The 20,145-nt window shown below is 40.4% G+C and overlaps 1 protein-coding gene across 1 annotated transcript; it reads right to left on the bottom strand.

The window, feature by feature from the left end:
* Positions 1-372: 372 nt before the first annotated feature.
* Positions 373-18,777, bottom strand: clcf1 (cardiotrophin-like cytokine factor 1). Its single transcript, XM_042493298.2, has 3 exons — positions 18,313-18,777; positions 5,664-5,818; positions 373-4,144 (listed from the first exon to the last, which is right to left on the bottom strand). The coding sequence occupies exons 1-3, from the start codon at positions 18,329-18,331 to the stop codon at positions 2,891-2,893; spliced, it is 1,428 nt and encodes a 475-aa protein (XP_042349232.2). The 5' UTR covers positions 18,332-18,777; the 3' UTR covers positions 373-2,890.
* Positions 18,778-20,145: the final 1,368 nt, after the last annotated feature.

Genomic DNA, 20,145 nt, shown 5'->3' with positions numbered 1-20,145 from the left:
TCACAGGTCAGAGGGATGTTTTTGGGGGGAAGAGGAGCTTCGTGAGATAGTGTGATGAGAAAAGAAAGCAAAGTGGGGGGAGGGATGATGCAGTGGGAAGAGAGAGATGAAAGGAAAAATGAGAGATCGTAAATTTTTACCAGGACAGACAAATAAAAACTCTCTCATACCCCGCCTCTCTCTCGCTCTACTTTTTTGTCACGAATGTGAGCCGGCCTTTGTTTTCCAGAAAACGCCCCGACCCACAACTCCTCTCCCCTTGTGCCAATCACCCGAAACCATCCCTATAAAACTGAAACCATCGCAAACAAAAATCCCATAAGCATTTATTTTTTTGTCTTGATGGGCTCCCAAATGACCAATAACACCACGCTCTGTACAAAAGCTAGTATTTATTCTCTCTTGAGTTACGATACAGTATATTCACACTGGAGAAAAATAAATAAACATCTTGTTCAATAAATATTATACAGATATCATCTATCACCTTTCGCCACATCATCCAAGGCACATTGAAAAGACATAACATTAGATTTATTCTGCAAAAGAAATAAAGCCTTTTGTAGGTCTCCAAAGAAAAAGTATCTGATTTCATGTTTGAAAAGGCACAAAAAATTCACATCAATGCGTCTAATGTTTGTTTTTAGGAGTGTAAAGTTACTTAAAGGAATAGTTTGACATTTTTGAGTGTTGGATGAGTAGATCTCCCTCATGTCCGTCTGCTAAATATGAATGTTAAAAATAATCCACACACAAACAAATATAAAAATGACTATTTATGATTATAGAGGGAGTTACATTTCAAATCCCCCTGCCCACCACAAGTGTAAAATTACAACCTGCTCCCTTTCCCAGGTCGTCAAATAGCAACGCATTGCCACACCCCTCAGCGTCTCATTGCAACACACACGGCACCCTTCATCATGTGATACAGAGCTGAAACACACTGAAACACGTGGTTAATATTATGAAACAGTCTGGGTTAGGTTTAGGCAACAAAACTATTTGCGTAGGATGAGAAAAAAAGATATGTTTTGACTTAAAATAAGTACGCTGTTACGTAATGTGATGCAAATTCATATATAAGTCATGTGACTGACATCAGTGTACAACGACTGTACGTAAACTGCGTAAACCAACACTGACAACACTGACTAAACTGTGGTCTCCTGGATTTAAGTCTAGTTTTGTTTGACCCTACCGCCCCTTTGGGGTCACAACAGTGTAAGAGTTGTCCTTTACAGTAACTGTATCAGAAAACACCACAGTATACAGTATTACACAATTACTATTATCACTATAAGTTACAGTGATCCATAAAAATTAAACTTAGGGTATTTTTTGTTTTAACAAACAATTTACAATATTAATTATAAATTGAAAACATTTTTAATAGATGTATGACAGGCATTCAAGGAGGAAAGAAAGAAAGAAGAAAATGCAGTTAAGATTCTCCGTCCAGTTGCTCCTCATAAAGACGCCAAAGGCCTCTTTTGGTGTCGATATCACACACACAGAGGGGCATGACAAAGCGTAGGTATTTGAATGGGAATGTGAATTGACTAAAAATTAATGCATTAAAAGTTTTTATGGTTTAATGTGGTGGTATTTGGCAGTTGAATATTTTTTTTACTTTTAGACAGAGCCAGGCTCGCTGTTTCGCCTTGTTTCCAGTCTTCATGTTCAGCTAAGCTAACAGTCTGCAGGCTTTATCTTCATACTAAGTGTAAAAATATGAGGATGGTACAGATGTTTGTTAAGATGCTCTCATCCGACTCTCAGCAAGAAAGTAAAAAGGCTAAGTGTGTTTCCCAAAATGTCAAACCATTTCTTTGTACAGAGAACATTCATTCAATTCATTCTGTTCTAAGGCATTTTAAGACTGTGTTAAATATTTGTTGCTATGGAGTGAAATCAATAAAAAGTGGTACAAAGAGCGAGCACTGAATCAAAAGCAGAATAAAAGTGAAGAGTTCGTTAAGGCACCGAATACCACAGTAAGTGTGCATGTGTTGGTATGACTTAAGTTGCCGTCAGGAACACAAACTACATTCAAGACCAGTTTCTTGTGGACGATCTCTCAATGACAGAAGTTGTGTCCCCAGTTCAGAAAAAAAAACAATTTTAGCGTCAGTGGTTATGGTTAGGGCAAGTCTCCGGGAAATGAATGTAGGTCTATGTAATGTCCTCTGGAGTGTGTGTGTGTGCGAGTGTGTGTGTGTCTTGACGGTATGTGTACCGCTGTTGTAGAGTTACTGTAACTGACCAACCGACTTCTGATTACTCAGCAGTACCCCTTATTTCCAGTGCTCATCCCCTGACTCATGCCTCCTCTCATCTTCCTCTCCCTTTCTTGCTTCTTCCTCTCCTCCTCTTCATCCCTCTGGCCTTTTCCTTCTCGTCTTTTGTCTTTTGCCCATTCAGAAATTTTCTTCATTTAGAGAAAATGAATGTTTGCTGATTCACACATCTGGGGGTCACTGAATCAGTTCTCAGTCAATGGCTGCACTGTTTGTTTCTCTGCCTGTCACTCGGTCTGACCTCGTGTGCGGTGTGTGTGTGTGTGTGTGTGTCTAGCCACCTACAGTGGTATTTCTGTTGATCTATGAGCCGTGAAGTCCGGTAACTCAGCCCAGTCTCAGTGTGCCTCGCTCAATGAGCTGCTATGTGCATCAGACGGGTGACAGTGCTGGTAATGTGTTGGCTTTGTGTGTGTTATATTCCATTAGCGCTGCTGGTGACCTGCCAAATAGTGCTTCATTCACTTATTCCAGTACAGTATGAATGAATGTGTTAAGCATGAATGTGTTTATGTGCTTTTGTCTGTTTCCACTCAGATTTTGTGCAAACGTCGAATTTCCGATATACTGCACTCGACTGTCTCGATGTCTCAGCCTCTGAGTCTCTTCTTGAGGCGGTTGAAGTCCTTCGCCGACCGCCACAGCCAACTCTGCAGCTCTCTCAATATCCAAAACCCCTCCACCTTCCTGGCGAAGTCGTTCATTGTCGGCCGCACCGACAACAGCGAAGAGGAGGTGGAGGAAAGGAGTGGAGTGAGAGGAGGTGAAAGGAGGGAGGTGCCTCTTTGTAAAGACAGGGGGACAGGCTGGGAGAGGAGGGTGTGCTCCTCACCTGCTCCGAACTGGTAGAGCAGGGAGAGGGTGGACAGAGGAGGCTGGAGGGTGGGGGAGAGGAGTGAGCGAGGAGGTCGACGTTGATGATGAAGAGTGGAGGAAGAGGAGGAAGCTACAATAAATTCATCTTCTTTTCTGAGTGTGTCTGTGTGATGGGAGTTCAGGTTGTAGCTGTATTGATTGTTGGTTTGAACATCTGGTTGATAGAGGAAGCCGTCTGTGCCCGGGTACGACACCTCTACCCCAATCTGCCTCTCCTTTTCCTCCCCATCCTCACTGATACTCAACAACCTTCTCCTCCCCCATTGCTCCTCACCTCCTTGTTGCTCTGGCGCTTCCTCTCCTGCTCTCTCTTCCTCTCTAGCTGTCCATTTCTCTGGCTCTTCCCTCCTCCCTCTCCTCCCTCTTTCTCCTCTTCCCTTCTCCCTCGATCCGCCACTCCTTCTTCCAGCTGCCGTTGTGTCCGCCCTCCTCCCCTCTTTCCCTTTCCTTTTTTCCACCAGGCCTTCAGTGACGCCGTCCTCCCTCTCTCCTCTGACAACCCTCATCCCGCTTCTTCTTTGGTTGTTACGCTGACCAGACTGCGTCCTTGTCCCGCCTCTGGACCTGTAGAGGTTCTGGCTCATGAGCGGAGCAGGTCGGTCGCCTCCTACCCCCCTCAGAGGGTACTGCAGCTCTCCGGCATTACTTCCCATGTTTGCAGATGAAGGAGGAAGTGCATAACCGAGGGTGGTCATCAGTGCAGATATGGAGCCCAGCAGGCCGTCCAGGCCGGTGCAAAAGTGCAACAGCGAGGTTTTGAGGGAGGGGCAGAGGGTGGAGCGGGCCAACTCCCTGACGGCTGCCAGCAGAACAGAGTAGGCCTTTTGGTTCTGGGCGAGCCGAGCTTGGTTTTCAAGGCCGTGCCACAGCTCCAGTCGGGTGGCGGCGCTGGGCAGAGACAGAGCCGTGCTGTTGGGTCGAGGAGGGGAGAAGTCTTTCTCGTTGAATGGGGGGCCCAGGTAGGTCAGCTGGAGGAGATATACAAAAATCAGAAAGATTTGAAGGTTTAATGGATAATCACTTATTTTCATAGCTTGGGCAATCATTCATTATAAGACTTTCTACAGCTTTATTGCTACAGTAAAGTTTACTAAGCCAAGAAACACGAGATTGAATGCTGCTGTCATGTATGTAACAATCCCTTGATACACAGGAAAACTGCATGCACAACTAAGACAAATCAAGACAAGTAATTCAAAGCTGAACCACTAAATCAGCCACTAAACTTTGATGGATGTTTACAGCAAACACTATGCATTTTGGCTTTGTTTTCTTTTTTGAATTAATTTGGCAATATTAACTTTCTTTAGGCTCTGTTTTTGCTCTAACCCCTAACTCCAGCTCCTGAAGGAAATATCTGGATCTCCAGCAGATAAATGCTCCACTATATTCTGTCTGCTGTTTGGAACTGAGCAGGTCATGGACAGTCGGTAGCCTACTTCTTAGAGATTTTTCACTGAAAACATCTGCAGAGCGGAGCAGAGAGGGGCAATAATTCTCCAAGGTTGACCATTCAAATGATCACATAGGGTGCAATTTCATCTACCTGTTTTCATGCACATTTTCAATAAAACTATATGATGACATAAAAAAATCACAAGACTTAAATGTCACTAAAGATTTTGCTCCACTGGAGAGACAAAAAATGGTGTTGGATGAAAACATCTGGTATGTATGAAACGAAGAGGAGACTTCAGTTATTGCAAGAAACATAAATGCCATATTAGATGGAAACCAGCAACAAAACACCACCAAATATTAGTAACTGCAAAAACAAATGTCAGACAAAAACCACAGAAAATTTAGAGAACCAAGTGGATGTGTTATATGGCACCTGACTGGAGAATTAGTGCCACCACTTGAACTCCAATTCACAAATTAGTGTTGGATAGAAAAGCAGATAAATTCACATTTCTTTTGCAAGTGTCTGATGTTGCCATTAATTCGTTGTTATGCAAATATTGATTTTACCTGCTTTAATGGGAACCTGCAATGTTTGTAATTGGGTTCATACTGAAACACTGCCTGATTTCAAAAAGAATATTCACTTCACTACGTTTCCCTCCTCAGTCTGACATCACTCAAACCAATTTTTGTGGGGGAGGTGTTCGATTTCTTTGCAGCTGTTTTGCCGGGCTTTTAACTGTGAAGCAGAGTGAAGTAAAACAAACTTCTACAGTGGGCGATATTGCTAAGACATGTCAATTTATGACAGCCTCAAAGGCATCTATCTTGTCCAAACCGCTCGGCATTGTTGTTATTCCTCTTATTGGTTGTGGCGTAACAGTATAACAATGGTGATCACACCTGTGGTGCAGATTTTGAGTCGACCTCAGTGCTCACTGGTTGTTTTTTATTTTAACCGAGAAACCGCTCTTTCATGTCATGATGCCTGACAAATCAGTCAGCTTGAACTCAGTGGAGTAGACAGGCTGAAAGGCCTTAACACAGGCAAACTGAAACAGAAAATCACAAGAAATGACTCACATATATGTCTTTGATTTCCTTCAGCTGATACTCCAGGTATTTGGTGAGCTCGTACGTGCTTTCTATCGAACTTCTCTCACTGGCCAGGTTGTGTGAAGAATCCAGGGCCACCGCCATGGCAGCAGCCAACAGCAAGAGGAGCAGGTGGTGAGAAACTGTGGAGAAATTTAAAAAACAATTAAAGCTCAGACAGACAGTGTGAGATGCTTCTCACATCATGGGTGTCCAAGTGATAATTAACACAGCGCAAAGGTATTTGTAGTCATAACAGTGTGGTGAAATTTATCTCAGCCGTTATTTTCTCAGACATCTTATGATTATTTAACTTGGACGTTTGGTTTTTAATGAATTTGATGATTTGAGAGCTCAACAGACAAAAAACACCTCCAACTACAGTTTCCAAGCATCGGTACACCATCACACTGTTTATAGGAATTTTTACAATATTCTGGTTTATTTCTTTGTTTCTATGGCAATGGCCTTGTCTGTTTACATATTGCCAGGTCATCTGACACTGCCAATAAAGCTTTTTCCGTTTCCCATCTAATTTTAGAGGTTTCTGGCTGTCGGAGGTTTACACTGGCTTCAAATAAAACCTTGCTTAATAGCTTCAGACAGTCAGACAAATGGCTCCTATGTTCAATGCACCAGCCTGTCAGGCAAACAGCCGCTTTCACACACACACACACACACACACACACACACACACACACACACACACACACACACACACACACACACACACACACACACACACACACACACACACACCAGCTCATTCTTGACCGATATCCCGAAACAAAGACATGTGGCTTTCTTTACAATCACAAACATTAATGTGTTTGTATCAGTTGTGTGTTTGCTGCAGACTGTTTAGGTTTCTGAGTGTTTGTGTAAGTGTTTTATGTTACTATGTGAGTGTTTGTGAGAATGTTTCTCGTCGTAACTTAATATGTGGATGAAATTCACATCGCTGAGAGTGTATACAATGATTTAGTGTGTGTGTGTGTGTGTGTGCTTGTATGTGTGTGTGTGAGAGAGAGGGGGGGGCTGTAACACTGAAAACCTTTTAGTGCCCCTGTCTCTGGTTTCAAACAGAGAAAATTGGAGCTGAAAGGTGGTTTTCAACATTAAGGAACTTCATGTACGTCTACTTCTCTTCGTCCCATGGTTGCTGTCTCTTTCACTTTCACACTCTCTCCCTTTACTCTCTCTCTAGAGGCTTTTTCAGCCTTTCTTGAGCACGACACACATTTCTGTCATCGTCTCTGCACTCTGTCATCCTTTTCCATCCTCTCTGCACTCTCTCTCTCATCCTCCTGACACCCAGACGGTAGGCAGTGATTCATGTTTGTAATTATGGGCAAAGCATGCTGCTGTTTAACAGGTGTGAAATATGTATTGCACAACGTGTGTCAGCTTTCTCTCCGTCTTCCTCTGACTCACCTCGGGCCTCCCGTTGCTTCACCAATTTAATCCCTTTCTCCTCTCAAACTTGTCATACCGCACTCAAACTTTCCCATCATACCTTTCTCCCCCACACTTATCCTCCGCTCAACGCTTATCTCTTTTCTGCCTCGGGTCAAAATAACAGCAACTAATTAACCCCGATTAGCTCTCCTACTCTCCCTCTAATGCCTCTTTTTTTCTTTTTCTTTCATCCATCCATCATGACGGGCCCCACAGGATGAGAATGTGAATGGTTGAAACACTAGTGATTGTAAGAAAAAAAGTTCTGACCAAAAACAGTCAACACCTTTTTCCTCTGACTCAACCACTTACATGTGATGTATAGGTATGTACTCCCCGACAAGGGTTGGGTAGAAACTTGATGATATTATGAACTCTATATGACTCTTTACAAAAAAATGTGACGTCTGCTGTGCTGTTTAAAACAGGAGTGTATTGGAATTGCATTGAGCACTATGAAATATGTCACAGAAGAAATTATTTGGTTCAAAAATAAATATGTTGTTGAAATTTTTTTGTCTTGCCTTTACACATACATCTGAAGTATCAGGAAGAACTACTAGAATACACTGACAAGTAATGTTAAAGGAATACTTCACCCACAAAATAACCATTTGTGTATCAGTTACACACCCTGTGTTACATTAAAATGTTTAAAGTTAAAGTTAAAGTTTTCGTGTGGAAAGTTTTTCTTGCATGCCTCCACAGTGAACGAAAATCCAAAAACACAGAACATTCTTTATGAATTTAAGTTAACAGGGACCAAATATAGAAACAGCACTGTACAAACTGTATAAAAAAATATCTTTATAAACTCATGCAGTATAATTCAAGTCTCATGTATCTAGTTGTATGCTCAGTACTTACCAAACTGATGCATTTTCACTGAAACCTTACTATTTAAAACTCTCCTCTGCATAAACAGTCTCATGCATGAATGAGGGTGGAAGAGTTCAAATGCACACATTGCTCAGGTGCACTCAAGGCAAGAGCTGTGACTAGCTTTTATTTTCATAATCAATTACTCTACCAATTATTTTCAAGATTAATGGATTAATGGATTACTCTATAAATGTCAAAACAAAAAATGTGAACAGTGCTCACCACATCTTCACATTGCTCCTTTTGTTCAACCAGTAGTCCGAATCCTTAACACAGTTCATTTACTGTCATAGATGACAAAGAAAAGGAGCAAATTCTCAAATTTAAGAAGCTAGAACCAGCAAATGTTTGACATTATGTTTGGAAAAAGACTGAAATGATTAATTGGTTATCAAAAAAGTTGCTGATGTATTTTCTTTTGATTGACCGTTGGACTAATTTTTGCAGTTCTACCTAGGGCATAATACTTATATCTGGAATAGTAAGGTTTTAGTAAAAATGCACGTTTGGGAAGTAAGCAGCCAGGCTGCATTGTTCTTTCCTAAAGAAGTAATGCAACAATATTTGTACACATACCATGTGATAATGAGCCAGTAATTTGTGCATAACGTGCATATATGCTGATGGGAGTAGAGAAGGAAGCGGTCCCGAGCGGTCCAGTAACGTAGCAGGTTGGAAGTGTGGGTGGATCACAAAACACAAGACTTTCCTCAGGAGGTTCAGAATTGTGTGAATTTTGAGTCATTTTGAGGTACATCTTCAGCATGTTTCTTTTCCTAAACCTAACTGCAGTAGCATTGCATTCAATATGTAACTTTGTAACTATGTAACTTGTTAAGGAAGTAACGCCAATCACGGGGCGCTTCTTTGTAGGGTATGATACGAACCATCGTATGTTGAGTGAGCAGCCGACTGAATAAACTTGGATTTTACTGCACGAGTTGTATGAGAGTTTGTAAACAGATTTTTTATATAGTTTTGCTGTTGTTACACACGGCCTACTATGACTTCAACTCAACCCAAAATGTTTTCATTTTCTAAATGTTTTGGTCACTATGGGGGCATGCGAGAAAAAGAGTATTCTTTATGAATTCAGGGCAACATAGGGTGAGTAACTGGTATACAAATGATCATTTTGTATGTGAAGTATTTCTTCAATAACCCTGATTATGTTACAAATGGATGACATGGTAACGAGTAACTGTGATGATAAATATTTTCATAATAGCCCAACAAGCTAAATTTCACTGGAAAAAAGTTTAAGTAACAGTTTGAGTGACAGATTGGGAATCTGGCAGTTTGAAATTAAAGCAGGATTAGAAATGCTTGTCAAAAAACTGTCTGCTTGATAGCTGGTAACTCTTCTACTACCTGTTGACCCCAAGTTGTCGGCTACATCAAAGTCACCTCTCAGTCTATTTTCTAAAACATTGTGGTTGGGCCAACTCCCACATGCTCCCACACACCTTGAAATCAGTCAACTAGGACAACCCCCCTGTCAGCCAAGCCTCCTCCGATCTCCTCAACCGCAAAAGCCTCATCACCTGTCAGAAGCAATAAGCATCTTTCAGCGACTCCTGAACATTTGGAGCTCATCAAGGCACGGGCTCCTCCCACAGCACATCCTCCATTAGCATCAAAACCCCCCGAAATCACCACGACATTACTGAGTAAACAGCCCTGAAGGAAAAGGACACACAGCATGCAAAAAGGGATCGCATTCAGAAGGAATAAACAGGTACTAAAAGAAAAAAAAAGGACGCAGAAAGACAAAATTCTCTCATGCAAAAATCAACCCAAATTGTTCCAAACTGTTTCCTTTTGTCTGCAGCCACATGCTCAGAGATGATTGCCAGACATGAAAGCCTCTTGTTGTTTTGATTGAGCCTTGTCTAAAAGCATCCTCCGCTGTGGATTAAAACAACCGCTCTTTTGTACGGGTAAACTGAGCTAACTCAAACCCAGGGCTATGTTGTTGTTATATAATATTACATTGAGCAACTGCACTACAGTCGGCATATAGCCCGACATCAAGGGGAGCGCTGCAGGCTGGAGGCTGTGTACCTGGCAGTGGAAGCACACTCCGCAGGGCAGGGTTGAAACCAGAACATTCTCTGTGGGAGGATTGCATTACGGCAACACAGGGGTTCCCTAGAACGGCCGACCATGACCTGCCTCTGTGCACTTATGTGTGTGTGAATACATATTTTGGCACACATACCTATTAGGGCTACACACATGCACACACAGGGGAGCTCCATTACTCACAATAGATCGTATTTTTTTTATCTACGGTTTGTTCGCTCAAGTCAGATCTGGCACTGCGGAGTCTGGCTGCCATCTGCAATACAGAGCTCGACATGAGGTTTGGGCGCCGGCGCTTCAGAGCTCCTAATGGGTCAAAAATAAACACCAGCACAGGGTCAGGGTTCACAGTTGAATTTGGGGGCGCAAGGTCGTGTTCAGGGACAAAAAAGAGGCTTGTTGCACACTTGACTTTTACACTCCAGACGGTGTTTTGGTAAACCCTGAGGGTGCTGTACCGCTTCCATCCAAAAGTACTAGTATTTCATCTTTCCCAACATGCACCACCATTTGAGGTTTTAAACAAGCACTTAAACAGAATTTGGTATTGTGGGAAAACCATGTGCAAGTTAATCTTTCCAGTCTGGTCCAGGGAAAACGAGCTCCGGTGCCAAAAGAGGTTGCCCTTTATTGATCTAACCACTTGAAAGAGGTCTTAAACAGAAAGGAAACATTAGCAGTATGTAGACGATATAAGAATCCGCTCCAAATTATATGTTTATTTACTATGTTTATTCCAGTGCAGCGGTGATTAGGATGACTTCAGTTTATTGTCGTGCCATGCGTTCTGTAGTAAAACTTATACAAGATTTACCATTAATTAATCAAGCCATGTCGCAGCCTGATTTTAGAACAAAAATGATGAAACATCATCCGCGGTGTGTTTTCCAGAACCAGAATAACATGCTGCACGCTACATCCTCTCGCTCCTCACAGTCATTTAGTGTTTTCTGCTATATCAGAGGACAATATCAGACAACACAAGGCACAGATGTGACCGATGTATCCAGCTATGTTTCATGCTATATGCACATTATGTCAAGACAGATTTAAATTCAATCTGAGAGTCTGCATCTCTAAAAGTTTGATTTGAGTTGGATCCAACATACTTCATCATAAATCTGATTTAATCTGATTCATGTGTATTTTTTTAATGTGATTTTTTCCCCTGTACAGACTTGATGAAAGAAATCTGATTACGATATGATGATGTGATTTGGGCTGCAGTTCTGAACACAATGTCTTCGATGCGGTTCATTTCCAAACTGCTACATGTGCAATTGTAGAAAGAAGTGTCCGTGTTAAACTCACCCCCAACACACTCAAAATTAGATAATTTTGGTCATTCAAATAATAGGGGTGTTAATTCTTACAAGCCGTAATACTGGGAAGTTTTTCTGTCCTTCCCATTCTGCAAACATGATGTGAATGCACCATAAACTCAAGGTTCACTTTCTCACATTCCCAGAGATTTTAACCACATCCTACAGTGTTCTTCAGAGAATGAACGTGTTCACGTATCCACAACAACCTGGAGTCCTGGAATGCCGTGATAACGTCTTAAAACTTCTATTTGAAAAAGAAAACTGTTTGATATGCAAGGACATTGGTTTTGTTTCAACAATGAAGGGGAGACACATATAAAACGGGAGTTTGGGGATCCTCTGCAAGAAAATTTGGAGCATTAAACACTAAATTTCTTGCATTCTGGTAAATTTTAATTCACCACTTTGAGGCTTTTCTGCATCATTTTATGGGGTCAATGTCTTAAATTTTGTCAGAACAAAGAGACCTCTGCTACTTTTATTGGGTGGGACAAATAGACATAATGTAAACATTAATGGGAACATGAACATTGATGGGGATATACAGTAGCTGAGAGCTCCAGAAAAAGCTAACAATTTAACCTGGAATTTAGAATATCTTATGACAGATTATATTAGTGTGGTAACTGATGACATTAGTGCATCAACGTGTTCACTGAGGAGGAGAAGTGGGTATACTCTCCTTTATATTCCTATAGAGCATTTTGGCTGATATGTGGGTATACTGTAAACTGCCATTAAGAAAGGTGGGTGTACCCTAAACCTGCGTAGACCCTCCACTACATCACTGCAGATATGTGCTCCCTTGATCAATAATGATTCTCCACACTCTTTAAATGGTTCAATATTAGTAAAATCTACATACTGTACATGTGATTACTTAGATTAGTCATTACACGGAGTTGCTTTTGTTATCTGTTGCCATTTTTCAACCTCACAAGTGTCGCATTTCTTTCTCAGAACATTTACCTGTCCTCTGACTTGTCTTGCTTACTTGTTGTCATGTATCCTACATGTCAGAGACGGAGCTGGAGGCTCACTGTGGCTTTGCTGACAGAAAAGACCCATCGGAGCCAAACTCAGAGTAGCTGTTTATCTCTTGCATAGTTTTTTAATTATTCTGCCGCACTGTACCTGGTGGCAATTCTGTCATAACACTTACGCCTAAACATAAACACACCTGCGCAGGATGCCAGGGGCAAAAAATCCACCCACATATCAAGAGACTGCTTTGAAGGATACCGAGACAGTGGAAGTGGACAGAGACACACGTTAGGTGAGGAGGGGGTTGACAGTCCAGGGTCGGGGTCGGTGTTGTGTGCCTGTGTACAGTTAAAGGCCAGATTTATGTGCAGTCTGTACTCAATCAAATGTGCATTCTTTTACTAACTCAACACACACAAATGCACACACACACACACACACACACACACACACACACACACACACAGACACACACACACACGTGCACACACACATGCATCCAGATTGTGCACTGGAGATCCATGTACGCACAGACGTTACCCTGAATAAATATAAACAAACACACACAGACGTGCACAAACACACACTTTTCCCATCTCTTGTCCCATGAGATTCCTTCCTCTGGAGTTTGTTCATACTGAATTTCAAATTGATCCTCTTGGCACCGGACACACACTTGGGCTGCCAAACAACATCAATGACCCAAAAACAAAGGCGAAAAAAAAAACATTAAAAAAAAATCCAATAAAATTTTTGTTTATGCTCCCAAACTCTGTGAAACTATTTCTCGCAAGTCGTAAACTCAGCGTCCTGTTTAGTTCCCCTTCACTGTCTGTCTCTCTCTTCACCTTATAAGCCAGTATATCCATGCCCTTTTTTTAAATCTGTGGATTCCATTCGCTCCAAACTTTATCGCCATGTTTGGTTTCAATTTCGTTGTCGCTTCATCTGTCCCCCTCTCTCCCTAAATCTTCCTGAAACATCAAACCTCCAGTTTAAAGTCTCCTTCCTTTCTCTCCCTAATTACCATTCCCCTCTCTTCCTTTCACTAATTGGCTCCACTCGCTCCCTCCATCTACGTCTTTCACTGCCTTCATCCCCTTTTTCAGACCTTCAGCTTTTAATTTACCTCTTAAACCCCCCCGTCCTCACCCCGGCTACTCCACCTTATGGTTTTCTCTTAAATAATCCCTCAAAAGAGAATCAGACAAGAACGTGTTGCTGAATTTCAAAGTCTCTGCTCTGTCACTGCCTTAAGAGAAAGTAGGAAAGCAGGAGTGGGAAAATAACAGAGCTCTGACAATTCGCTGTAGTATTTTTTATTTGAAAATAGAACTGAAACTAATAGTCAGACAACAGAAAATGAATCAAAATCCATTCTGACAATGGTTTCATCATTTAATAGAAAAATATAGTTCTGTAGTTCCAGTTTCTGGATTAGGAATTACTGCTTTTTTTAAATTTTGTTTTTTTTTTAATCTGATTTGATGATAAACAGAATATATTTGGGTTTTGGACTTCTGGTTGACAAAACAAGTGATTCAAAGATTGGGCTTTAGGAAAGTCCATCCCTGTTTTCTGATATTCAAGAGAATTGATTGATAAATGAACAAAGCAAAAGCAGATCAATTAAAAAAAAAAAGTATTAGTGCGCAACCAAATGGTAAGGTCTCGCTTTTCTTTTCTTTGATAATTGTTGAATGTTTTATTTAATTGATTTACTGGATTTTTCATCTGTTTCACTGGTCATTTTTTAAGAGCACAACTTATGGTATTTTTATTTATTGATTAATTAATTGTATCACTATATTGGCTTTTAATTCAGTAGCTAGCCAGGATCCTGAGCAATATTAATGTCTTCTTAGAAACTGTGTTTGCTGTGAGCTGGTTGACATGCGTGTCTTTTCTTATTTGTTACTGTGAACGAGTGACCAAACTTCCCCTGTCGAGATTGGGGAGGGGACAGTAAATTATCATGATATATTGTGCAGCAGCATTGTATTGATACATACAAGTATAGATTTTTTTTTTATAGAGTTGATAATTACTGCAAATACAATTAAACTTTAAGTGACTTTAGGTACCCAAATAATAAAATCGTTTATCTTTTTCAGTCCATAGATACATTTTGCTGCAATAAAAATGATTGAAGTGAGACACACAAACTGAAAACGTTATCTTATCAGATAAAAACAGACACTGACAACATTTTCCTTGATTTGCTGTAAAAAAAAAAAAAAGTTAATAAATTGCAATTTGTGTTATCCTAATATTATTGCACAATATTTTAAATTGCAATTATATTGTATCGTGAGCCAAGTAGTGAGAAAATATTGCATTGGGAGATCTCTGGTGACAAAGAGCTTTTTGTGCATGGGTGTCTGCATTAAAAAAATATCAAGCAAGATTTCCTGTATCCTGTTTGTTTGTTTTTTTACATTCATGTGACAGTTACTTTGCAGATTGAGATTTTAAAAACAAGCATGTAAACAATGTATTGTTATACAGACATTTTAAAACAAATAATTTGCTCAACACAACATCAAAATGCTGCTAATATATTAATCCATCAGTGACACTAATCCAATAATATAATTCAACTCTTCTGGCATTATGATTACTTTTAAATTTGGCTGATGATGCAAAATACTTTTTCTTAAGTAAAGTTTTGAATGAGGGACTTTTCACTGTATTTTTACATTGTGGTGTTAAATATCTTGATCTGGAGAGTGAGGAAAGATATTTCAGGGTCTTGAAGGATCGAGACAGAGGGGAGCAGGAGGAGGAAGAGAGGATTTGAAAGGAAGGAGGGAGAGGAAAAGGAGTTGGTGGAGGGGAGAGAGGGGGAGAGTTTTCTGAAGCGAGGGGCCATGTTAATTTGGGAAAAATGTAAACAGCATGTGTAACTGTTCAAAGCGTGACCGACTCATTTTATATCATTCCCCTCTCCTCTCTCCTCTCTCTTTCCCTCTGGGTGCTGCTAACTTCTGTCAATCGGGGAATCTGCACTGCATTAACCCCTCTACCGCCAGTTCCTCTCTCCCTCTCCCTCCGTCCCTCTCTCTCTATTTACTTTTATCTGTCTCTACCTCTCCTTACTCCCTCTCACCCCCAACACACACACAGCCTCCCCCCACATCCACAAATCCTCCTGACATCCATATATATACCGTGAAGAATTGAGGATGGCGCTGAGCGAATCAAAAGATGTGAAAGGCTCACTTTTTCCTCTCTCTCTCTCTTTGTTTCGTCCTATTGGAGGGTGTGTTTGAGCTCACTTGTCCAACACACACTAATGCTTTTATCTGAAACACACCGACACTAATTCAACCCTCCCAGCAATAACAGGCCGTGTGTGTGTGTGTGTGTATGTATTTGAGAGAGAAAGTGGGTATTGTGTATTTAAATTGGAGAAAAAAAAACGTGCATGTATGTGTACGAACGTGTTGTGTGTGTCTACCTGTGGAGATGCATGTGTGTGTGTGTGTGTGTGTGTGTGTGCATGCTGCCGTGTGTGTGTGTTCTCGAACAGCTGAGCTCTTAGCGTATTTATTTGCTCTGAGTTTCAGAGGGAGCAGCAGTTTGTTCTGCACTCAGCTCTCCTCGTCTAGGTGGTCACATCATGTGACCTGGCTCTACTGCCATCAGTAAATTTGGCATTTTATTATTAAATAGAAAAGTATGTGGATGTCATCGTGAAAAATAATAACTGTATTACGGTGTGTGATTCGGCATTGTAATGGCGTAGATATTTCTGAAGTCTGGGCAGGTGTGGAGGCTCTGGAGGTTAGGATGTTGTAAGACGGGGACCTTGTGGACTTTCAGACTCCAGTCTTAAAGAGATTTGCACTGTAACAAATTGCTGTAAAAATACAGCCAAATTCTAACAGTTATGTACCATTTTTCAAAAGTATAGCAAAACACTTTAAATCTTGACTGGGGACAGAAGCCACATGCAGCCTTTATCAATCACCAAATTACACTGTAAACCTCAAATCCTACTGTAGAATACTGTAATAAATTTAACTGCAATATACTGTTGAAATAAACGATGGTAGTGACAATGTAAAGTAATGGTAGAATGCTGCCAACTACAGCTGCCAGAAGTTTACCATAATTTTACAGGAAAATTTGTTGTGGCTGAATCATTGTCCTGTTTTAAGTTTTTGGTAACTTGGAGTAAAGGAAATTTAAAACAAGTTCTCTTATTTGTCTAGCCTATATCTCCCAGACCTAACTGTATCATTAATATAAGATTTTGATTATTTTCTCATACTTATTAAAATCAGTTCCTTAGGAAAAGCCTTCCTCTTGTCTCAGCCCGATCCTAATTTATGATCTTAAAACACTCTTTGTCCTCTCCCACTGCACTGACATTTATTCATGTGAAATAATTCACTCTTGAGGTAACAGCAAGATCCAAAAGAAAACTTGACTGGCTTATAAATGAGTCTGCACATTTCAGAAATTTGTCTCAGTGGTCAAATCAGTCTCAACTCTGTGTATTTGATCTGTTCTCAGACCTGTCCCACTTCTGAGAAACCTATGAGCACAGCAGAGGAACTGCTGATTTACTCTTTTGAGAGACAGATCAGACTTTAGTAATCCCCAAATAGAAGCTGATTTATTTCTGGTGAGGCAAAGACGTGACTACTGTGAGCAGCAAAGTTTTCCTCTTGTGTTTCTGTCAATGCACATGTGTTGTGCCAAAAAACTTCTCTGATAGGAGATTTGTCTTGTGTGTAATTCAAGTAAGATCAACCGAAGCTCATCATGTTTATTTTATTATTTATCAGGATTGAAGAGACTACAAGTTTTTTAGGCCTCATGTGTGACCGTCTAGATGAGATGAAGAAAGGGAGGAGTGAGGGAGGATGGCAGGAGGAGAAGTGGAGGGAAGAAGGGAGAGAGGAACTTGGTGATCTTTTGTTCAGCGCATCATTTCATCGCACAGGCATCCTTTTCTTTCACCTCCTTTTCCTTCCTTTCATAGACAAGGAGCAGCAGCCGCACCAGTCGTCCCACGGGGACTTATATGTGTGTGTGTGTGTGTGTGTGTGTGTGTGTGTGTGTGTCCTCTCACACCCTGACTAACGTGAATCATGTACTTTCTCATATCGGTGACAGCTAACTAGACAGGGGCTTTAGCTGCCTCTGACCCCCTCAACCCCTGTCATTTTTCACTGTGAATAAGAGCCGTCCCCCCTCCCTCTCCCTCTCTTTTTAATACACACACACACACACACACACTTTCTTTCAGTCTTTTACCCCCTCTCTCTCTTTTTGTGGACTCTGTATCTCACATTCCTCTCACACAGCCTTTACATTTCTTGGAAAACACATGCAAAAATCTCTAAAATGAATAAAAGTTTGCCTCTGTGCTTAACAAGTCTGTTCAAAATGTGATTTTTTTCTGTTTCTATTATTTCTTTGAGGTTTGTGGATGAACCACCAAACCAATTTGCTTCTTTGTCATAAATCCTCCCATGCAAAGAACTGACATAACATTTCAACTAATTTTGTATAAAAGGATGAAAACATTTTTAAAAAGTTTGCATGCATTTCTTCATAGGGTTACGAAGACAGTTTGAATGGAATATAAAAGGATGTTTTATTCTTTAGGTTAAGCTACAAAATACATGCATAATTAAACCATACTATAAGACAATATGTAGAAAGTGTGTAAACATAACATAAAAACACAGCTTTTGCACCCTGCTTTTTTACACTTTAGCATATCAATTGGATTTGCAGGGAAATATATCTCAAAATCGACGACGAGGAAAATTGCAATAATTATCAGAGCAGTACAAATGATAATTATAAGAAGTAGGACCCCATGTGTTTTTCTTTTCTTTTCTTTTTTTAGCTTCTATAACAAGTATTAAAATTGATGTACTTACCTCTGCAAAAGTTTTTCATCTTCTCCAAATCCTTTTATTCCGTTAAGTTCGCGCTCACAAGTTCATCCACTGGTGAATTAAGGAGCTGAAATAAAGAGATAAAGATGTTTTCTCTCCTCGTGTTCGCTCCCTAAAAACTTTCCACCAATTAAATCTGCTCCCTTGCCCCAGACAACTCAGGAGAAGATGAAAAGAAGAAAAAAAATGCACGTGGTGTCGATTTAATCCAATAGATGGATGTATTGATAATATCAGACGCTGGGGTTGAAATATTGACGCTGCGCTGACTTGTGTGGTCTGTGTGACAGACGGAATGACGGCGGAGCCTTTTTGTAGCCTACCTCCTCCTCCTCCTCCTCTTTTTCTACCCCTTTCTCCTTTTTCTCCCCTCCTTCCCATCCCTGTCTCTCCTTCTTTCGTTGTCCTCCTCCTCGGTGCTGGTGAATCACCGGGTTGACGCATCGCAGCTCGACTTGACAGAGCCGCTGAACCACGGGACTTGTCACAACTCATTTCTGTCTCTTTCGGCTCGTCATCCTCCTGAACGCGATCTGACTGCAGCTGTTTGATCTTTAATCTGCTCCCCTTTAATAAGGTGCGAGTCCGGCTGGATCAGATCTGCGCGGGCCAAGAGGACCCAGCAACCCCGTGACCCTCCAATCATCCAGGACACAAGGAATTACATGTCCTCTCTTTACTTCATCGAGCCTGTATGGGATTTGACATGTCTTTCTTTTTATGTTTGCTGTTTTAAATTCACCGTTAAGAATTTATTGGCCAATTCATGGGCCTTTCTTTAAATAAAGACAAGCAATAACAATTAAGAGCAAATAATTTCCCTCGCATTTGCAACAAGGCCCCGAAAAATCTAAAAAAAAAAAAAAAAAAAAAAAATCTAAAAAGTAGTTTATTAGGTATAACTGTAAGACCTGACAAGTTGATCTTACTTAAAATAATCTTGGCAATCAGTCTTGATTTATGTTTACTCTTTATCTATAATTGTAAAATTTACTTGAAAATATTTACTTAAGTATTTCCTTAATTTTGTGAAGTTGTTAACACTTAAAAATGACAAATGAAATGATCTTGTTCCTTCTAAGTGTTGGCAACTTTAGTAAACCAAGTTAGTTTGACTCTGAAGTTGTCATGACAAACAGGGTTTTGCCCATGATGAAGTCAGGAGATCTGCAAGTTCTACTTTGTTAACATGTTTGCAACAAGCAGAACAGCCTATAGATTTGCTATATACATCACTGTAAACTTGGTTTATTTGAGTTGCTAAAACTTAAAAAAAGATTTATTTAATTAAACTTGTCATATTTAAGTTGCAACTTCACCATTAGGCAATATAATTAAATTGTTATTAGATATAAAGTGAACAAATTAAGTATACTAATAATAGTATAGTTTTCAATGCAATCCGTTTTCTAGTTTTTTAAAGTAAAATCAACTTTTCATATTTTACAGTGTAAAAACATGAATTAAAACTTCCAAATGAAATTGAACTATACAAAACATAAAAAATCTCGCTCTTTAAAAAAAACGAGCTATGATTTCATTGAGCAGCCTGTGACTTGAATGGCTGTTGACAGGAATACTGTAACAACTATAGGGCCCATAAATTTAGAGGCCTCCCATAAACTGCGATTTATCAATGGAGCATAGTTACACCGAGTCCCCATGGGTAAATATTCCGCCTGTTTTTCTGTCTGTTTCTAAGAAAGGGAGAGGATGAGGACAAGCATTTACCTGGTCCACGGCGTCTCTTCCTTCTTCTTTCATTCCTCGGGTTTTAGTTAATTATTGACATTTGGATTACGGTGAGTTTCTGAC

Source organism: Plectropomus leopardus, chromosome 8 (genome assembly GCF_026936395.1).
Source record: "Plectropomus leopardus strain MGB_pleo_1.0 chromosome 8, ASM2693639v1, whole genome shotgun sequence".
Taxonomy (NCBI): domain Eukaryota; kingdom Metazoa; phylum Chordata; class Actinopteri; order Perciformes; family Serranidae; genus Plectropomus; species Plectropomus leopardus.
Note: the sequence above shows the minus strand (reverse complement) of the source record. Positions and strands in the feature narration are given on the sequence as shown.